At 25.8% G+C, this 7,567-nt stretch overlaps 1 protein-coding gene across 1 annotated transcript; it reads left to right on the top strand.

Moving 5' to 3' along the window:
• The first annotated feature begins 2,607 nt into the window (after positions 1 to 2,607).
• Positions 2,608 to 7,227, top strand: LOC126909044 (peroxidase-like). Its single transcript, XM_050691404.1, has 13 exons — positions 2,608 to 2,626; positions 2,699 to 2,776; positions 4,040 to 4,244; positions 4,641 to 4,817; positions 4,886 to 5,058; positions 5,125 to 5,323; positions 5,401 to 5,598; positions 5,664 to 5,796; positions 5,900 to 6,056; positions 6,117 to 6,293; positions 6,436 to 6,634; positions 6,696 to 6,798; positions 6,909 to 7,227. The coding sequence occupies exons 2-13, from the start codon at positions 2,726 to 2,728 to the stop codon at positions 6,991 to 6,993; spliced, it is 1,857 nt and encodes a 618-aa protein (XP_050547361.1). The 5' UTR covers positions 2,608 to 2,626; positions 2,699 to 2,725; the 3' UTR covers positions 6,994 to 7,227.
• The last annotated feature ends 340 nt before the right edge of the window (positions 7,228 to 7,567 follow it).

Genomic DNA, 7,567 nt, shown 5'->3' with positions numbered 1-7,567 from the left:
TTTACTTATTACCCATAGAAATGTGTGTTTTTTGTTAACAATTTAGTTACTATAAATTTTTATATAAAAATTAGTTTTTTAGAAAAAAAAAACAACTTTATTTATACTTATATTCTTAATCTTTTAATAAAAAATAACAGATAAAAATTTAGATTGTTAAATTTTTCTTATTACCTTTGAAAAATAATTTAACATTTAGGGTTCCGATATTTAATCATATATATTATTTGTCTGAACCACTTTTGAGACACCCAATTCCATGAAAATTTATTATAGATATACAATATCACAAGAATTATTGTTCATATTTATCATTCATCGATTAGGATTAAGAAAAACAAAAACGAATATTTATGTATCGTTGATTCATTCGGTATAACTAAAATCAACTTCCTAAATGTATAAAGTATCGAACTCTAGTTATGAATTATTTCATTTTAAATTTGAGCGAAGTTCGATTTTCTCATTAAGTTCACAGTTTCACCCTGCTGTTAGATAGTTATCTACAGTAAAAATATATCTGCGAACTCATTTTTGAAAAATTTTATGACTTTAATTTCTATGTACTTAAAATTGTTATAAATTTATTATACGTGTTAAATCGCAAATAGGGGTTTTCACCCTTCCCATACGATAAATTAACTCCTTTAAAAAGTATAAAATTATGCTATGCTATATAAAAACTTTTAAGGCGGAGAAACATTAATTTACTTATTGTAAACTGTTCTAGATACGTCTAAGTATACTTTTTTTAATAAAATGGTGTTTAATAATACAATTTAATATATAACTATATATGTAATTGTTAATATTAAAAAGAATAATCAAATTTATGTATTACTCGCAATGCTCACTTAAACTGTTCACTAAATAAAACATAATCTTAGTCTATATGATGTATGCTTTCTTACCAATTTTTTCAAATAATTCAAATGTAGTTGATTTTTTCGATTTGGAGTCTGACATTACTGTACGTTTTATACAAAAATATGAATTTTAAGTTTTCAATTATCTATAAAGATTTTTACAAATAATTTAAACACTAACAAAGTGGCTTTCAAAATGAAACTGACAAATTTTTGTAAAAATAAAAATATTGTAGTTTGTTATTTTGAATATGTATCTATGACAATATAAAATACTTAACTAAACTTATAACATAAATTTCATCATAATTTTAATATTTATTTTTTTTTATTTAAAACGTTAAAATTAGATATAATATCGTGAAAAACCAGTCTATATAATAACCAAACTAAATATTGATTATCCAGTCTTTTTTTAAGACAAACATTTTTTTCGGGAACTATTAAAAATATTTAATTTTTGCAAAGGAAAATATTATTCGATCCAAAAATTTCAGCAATAATATATAGTTAAATAATATTTTTTATCTCTTCAATGACAAAATAGCTAAACTTTAGTTTTCTTTGATAGAAACTATAATTTTTGAATTTGATTATACGTATGACTGAAAAAAATATTGTTTTTATAATATTTTTTATCCTATAAACTATTTGCTATTATTGTTTGTTTAATTAAGTTTAATAATTTTTGACCAATTTTCTATTGATAATATACTTGTTTAGAATGCCTTAGTCATCATTTGTCACAGATACAACCCGATGATATCTATCGTACAGAAATATTATCTTTAATATTTCATGTCTATTAATAGACGCATACTCTAATATTTAACGCAATTTTACTATCATACATTGTTGAATGACCGGTGAAAAAAAAAATTATGGTCCATTGAAGCAGATTATTGTTGTCCCGGTATTAAAAAAACAAAATTAATGATGAATTTGTATTTTAAACCAAGTCTTAAAATAATTTTAAAACGCAACGGTTGATCAGATAAAAAAATAAGAATAAAATTGTTAGAATTTTGTTTTTATCATATTCAACTAAAAATAGATGCTCCATTAAGGTTTTTTATACCGGAAGAAAAAAAAAAAAAATTATTTAACTACATTCTATATTGGGAAAACAAGATCTAGATTATAATGGAGTAAGCGGGGGGCGTTACGGCGTAGGCATTTTTGTTGTGAGTTACTCGTAAACCGGACGTCGAATAATGAGTCCAACGCACCTAAAGTTTTTATTCTTTTGTAAAATGTGCAAGTAATCTCAATAAAAATATAGTCCACATTATTAATAAACAACATATTATTTTGTTTAAAAATAAATTATCGAAAGCTATCGACCAATATTTCTTTACGAAAATTAAAACTTTTCTATCGTTTCCAAGAAAATGAATGTTTTCCTTATTGAATCGTTCTGTATATAGTGCTGTTATAGAGATAAAATGTGGTGTAAGAAATTAATATTACATACATACTTTTTTCTTTGGGTTTTTTGTAAAAAAATAATAACATTTTCATCAATTGTTTACTAACAAATAGAAACAAATATACTTTGCTGTTTAAATTTTTTTATATACATATATGTATATAAAATAACGCTTCTATTCGTACGTTGGTGAATTTAGTTGTGGTAAAAATGTAAGGCAATCATTTTGCTACTATAATTTGTGACACGTCCGTACATTTTTTGTCGTTTATTTTAGCAGTGTAATCTATAAATTCAACAGAACTTGACTGTTCAAAACATTTTGTTTATTGTGAGTGATATACATCTAACAAATTCATATTGTTAATCAAATTTATTCATTTAATCAACTAAAAATAAATAGGTACACTCTAAAACATTCAATTTGGCTATGCAACGCCTCATTGTTATTTTTATTCTGATGTTCCTTAATACTTCGAGGGTAAGTGTTGTTTATAGTTTAAAATGTATTTAATAATTTAAAAAGAAAAATTAAAAAATATCCTCGGGTTGAGACTCACTACCAAAGAGCATATTTTTAAAATTGTATTAGGATATTATTATAACTTGTTTAAATTTATAATTTACTATCAATTTAATGATCAAATCTAACAAAACACTATAATATTAATTTGCATAAAATTAATAGTCAATTTGAGTTGACCTAAATTATGTCGGTTATATAATTTGCAAAAATTCGATGAAGCATTTGAATTTTTTTTTAATTAGTATTTTATTTTTATGGCATATAGATGAAATTAATAATGTATTTAAATATTCAATACACTTTTAAATTAATATTTTCTATATCATTACAAAAAAAATCAGTATCTATTCAAGAACATCAGTTTTTAGTGAATTACTTTTTTAGCAAAAAAATTCTGCTCTTAATATTTATAAAATTTATAGTCTATTAGGTTAACATTGATATAAATTACTACTGTTATTCGCCGATTAGATCAATTTTAAACTTTCCCACGTTAGTATTAAGGCAAGAGATTGTAGATATTACTATTATATATAAATTCATTATTGTTGTTATAGTCGCTCTATATTTATTAGGCTATATTCCTTTAATTTCAATCGCTCAATTCTTTATTTTTCATATAGCACAAATTATTTAAAATATTCTCCTATTCCAATAGCTAGGGTCTAATATAACCAGCACTTTGGCCATACTGATTATTTCTTTTTATCGTTACTTGAAATTATAAATTTACACTTATTAAATTAAATATAGTTGTTACTACTAAATATTAATGAATTTTGTCTTCATTCTTAAGTATTGTAAATACTTATTATCGTTGTAATATATTACTTAAGTTTTAAACTGTACAATTAGGCATTGTCCATTTTATTCATTTGAATAAATATTATTATTATTATTATTAATAAAATCAAAATGTATTTTATGAAATTCTTAGAAATATTATACTTAGGGCCATAATTTTTACTTTGTTAAATTTTGGGACATAAATAGTACATTTTCTATACTATCTATGTAATTATACGGCTTATTTATTTTTTTACGAATTTATATTTTTAAAAAAATTAATTCAATGTAGATTTGAGTTGTTTTTAGTACAATTATTATCCTATCTTATTTGTAATGTAACTTTTTTTAATTCAAATCAAAATTTGATATAACTCAATAATTATTTAAAAGATTAATTATTAATTTTATTATCATTTCTCAACATAATAGGCACAATCACTCTTCTTGAATACAAATGGATTTTCTGTACCGAACTGCGATCATATTGCTGGTGAACAATGTTATTCAAATATCGTTTGTGATGTCAATGCGAAGTATCGAACAATCGATGGATTGTGTAACAATTTGAACGTTCCTTGGTGGGGTGCAGCTAATACATCTCATTTGCGGCATGTTTACCCTTTTTACGGCGATGGTGAGACAATAAAATATTTCAAATATAACACTATTATAATGAAAATTATTGCTTACCAGAGCTAATTTGATCAAATCTAAGATTGTAGAAAATTGTTATAAAATTTAAATATGTATTGGTATTTCTATTAAAAAAAATTTATATCTATCTCCTAAATATTTCCCCTATTAAAAAAAAATTATAATAATTAGACAAAATAATGATTTATTATAATTTTCATATTATTTTTTTAAACAAATAAAAATCTATTTAATAAATTGTACCGAACATAAAATTGTAATATTGAAGAATATAATACTTAAATGTATCAAGAAAATTTATAATTTTTTTTCACATATTCTATAGATGTAATTCTTTAAAATGCTTTTTGTTTATGATTTGAACAATACATTTTAGGAATATATAGTTTTCGAAAACAAATTGATGGAAGTCCCTTACCTGGCGCCAGGCTTATAAATTTAAAACTTTTTTTGAATAAACAGTTTCCTAGTTGGAATGAACACAATACACTTTTTATGGAGTGGGGTCAGTTTGTGGCTCATGATACGACCGATCTTCCACCAGACCCTTCGAGTAAGTATTCATTAATTTTTTCACATTTTCTCTTTGATGAGTAAACATAATCAAGTATTTTTTAACAGTCACTGGTGGCTGTTGTTTAGTACGAAACAAGTACCCTATTCAGTGTCAATATGTTATAAACGTTCCTTTAAATGATCCAGTTTATTCAAAATTTGGTCAGACATGTATAAACTTTGTACGCGCTATAACAATGGCCAATATGAATAACTGTTCATCGATTCCGGCATCATTTGTAAAGTGTTTTTTTATAATTATAATAACTTTTAATTGATGGTTATTTTAATTGAAATATTTACAGCCGGTTATGTCAACACATTATATGGATGGATCTCAAATTTATGGGTCCAATAAACAATTAGCCTCTGAACTTCGAACGTTTCAAGATGGTCGCTTAAGATCAGAATTCAACAGCAATCATCAAGAATTCTGTCCTCAACGTTCTCGAACATCATCGCAATGTGAATCTTCATCAGATTCACAATTTTGTTTTTTGGCTGGTAATTTACTTAAAATTGTAACCGCTCTAGCTTGAATACTGATTGGAAAAAACGTTTTTCACTATTCTATATATTAGGAGATCGCCGAGTAAACCAAAATTTGGGAATTGCAGTTTTTCAAACTATGTTTTTGAAATTCCATAATGTTATTGCGCATAGTTTGCAAACAATCAATCCGCAATGGAATGATGAAAAACTATATCAAGAAACTCGCAGATTTATCATCGCTACTATTCAGCATATAAATTACGCTTATTATTTGCCTATACTTCTTGGTAGATGTCTTATTCTTGATTATTGAAAAATTACAATTGGACATTTAATACTTCGAATTTTTTAGGCAAAGATTTCACAGCGAAACGTGGTTTTAATAAGCCCGCTGTATACGATGAAAATCTTGACCCTTCTACAGCCCAAGAACATTCAACTGGCGCTTTTAGAGTTTTACACAAAGAAATCCCTGAATTTTTCAAGTGAGATTTTTGAAGAGATTACCTTTTATTTAAATAAGCTAAGTTAATACGAGTTATCAAAAAAAAAAAAAAAACATGTATTTATATTTTTTTCATACATAAGTTTAATAAGCAAAAATATGCATAATGTTCAACATGCTGTAATTACCGAATGGTTGGACAAACCAGATTTATTGCCTTATAACGATAACTATGACAATATGATACGTGGTCTAATGGAAAGCTCTACACGCCAAGAGCAACCATCGTACAATCCATTAGTAAATAAGATTTTTAGACAAAATTTAATTGAAAAGTTAACACTTCATTTTATTTCGTAGATATCAAACAATTTATTTTTAAAGACTAAACCAAAATTTTCGGGAAATGATCTTCTAGCAATAGATATTCAAAGAGGACGGGACACTGGTATGCCTCCGTATAATACAATGAGATCCATCTGTGGAATACCGGCAGCTTCATCGTTTGATGATTTACTTGACTTAATACCATACGATGTTTAGTAAACTAATTATATGTTATACACTAATATAATTAAATCTTTAATACATTTTTATACTGCAAGTACTCATTATAACATCAATTTAACATGATATCAAACATAGAATAAACTCAATAATAAATATGTAAATGTTATAGGATGTACAAAAGTTGAAAGAACTTTACTTTTCTGTTAATGATATCGATTTCATGGTAGGTGCACTTTTAGAAATACCAGCTAAAGGAGCTAAAGTAGGCCCTACATCCAGATCAATACTAGCCGAAAGTTTTTACCGTTACAAGAACGGGGATCGTTTCTTTTACGACGTTCTAGGACAACCAGGCAGTTTTACGTCGGGTAAATAAAACATTTCAATTAAAATTCGTTTTTATTCTCAACAATCATTTTTAAACTTTAGAGCAATTAAAAGTAATTAAATCAATAACATTTGGTCATGTTATCTGTGCCACTTCAAGTATAAAACACGTGCCGTATGATATATTTTTATCATTAAGTCAAAGGTAAAAAGATCAAATCATTTAAAATCGTACTATAAACATTTTTTTTTCATTGTTATTGACATATAATTTAACCCAATAACTTTACCCATAAAAATGATTTGTATTTTTAGGTACATGCAGAATTATGTCGATTGCGGTACATTAACGTTAAATTTGGATCCATGGAAAGAGAAATCCGTAGAGGCTTATTATTAAAACTGAGGGTTACTTAAAATGTTGTTAATAATATAGCAAAATTGTTATAGAAATATTTTAAAGTTTAGCTGTTAAAAAGTAGTTTGATATAATTTCCATTTCCTTTCGATAAAATTATTAAAATCAATAATCAATATGGTAAAATTGTATTTTCCCATCGACTTGTGATAACATTACGTTAATAAAATAACATTAAATTATAGTGTCTTTAAAGTGTAAAATATATTATTATAAAATATTACTCTTATTGCTTTTTTTGAACAATACAAAAATTACGTTTACATGGTGATTGTTATTTTTTTGGAAACTTGCTTCTGTTCGACAACCATTGTTGTGTTAGCGTCTTATTTAGAAAATGTTCGTCCGGTAAATGGAGACGCGGTTGGCGATTCCAAACTCCATCAATCTTCAGCAATGACCCGAAACAATTATTTAATTTTTGTTTTAATTGGTTGGCTCCCGGGCTTCCTGTTATATCCGAGAGGAAAACGGAATAATATCACATGTATATATACCAAAGGATGCCCAGGTCCTGCGCTGGGTGTTTCAGGTTGACAGCGTACTTGATCGATGA

Source organism: Daktulosphaira vitifoliae, unplaced genomic scaffold (genome assembly GCF_025091365.1).
Source record: "Daktulosphaira vitifoliae isolate Bord-2020 unplaced genomic scaffold, ASM2509136v1 Scaffold_86, whole genome shotgun sequence".
Taxonomy (NCBI): domain Eukaryota; kingdom Metazoa; phylum Arthropoda; class Insecta; order Hemiptera; family Phylloxeridae; genus Daktulosphaira; species Daktulosphaira vitifoliae.
This window is presented reverse-complemented; position numbering and strand designations above follow the sequence as displayed.

What these genes read in the sequence shown, in the direction of transcription:
- LOC126909044 (XM_050691404.1), top strand. Translation starts at nt 2,726, where the DNA reads ATGCAACGCCTCATTGTTATTTTTATTCTGATGTTCCTTAATACTTCG. An exon ending in TGTTCCTTAATACTTCGAGG is followed by an intron (nt 2,777 to 4,039) that starts GTAAGTGTTGTT and finishes TCAACATAATAG; the next exon opens with GCACAATCACTCTTCTTGAA. An exon ending in GAAATCCCTGAATTTTTCAA is followed by an intron (nt 5,797 to 5,899) that starts GTGAGATTTTTG and finishes TTCATACATAAG; the next exon opens with TTTAATAAGCAAAAATATGC.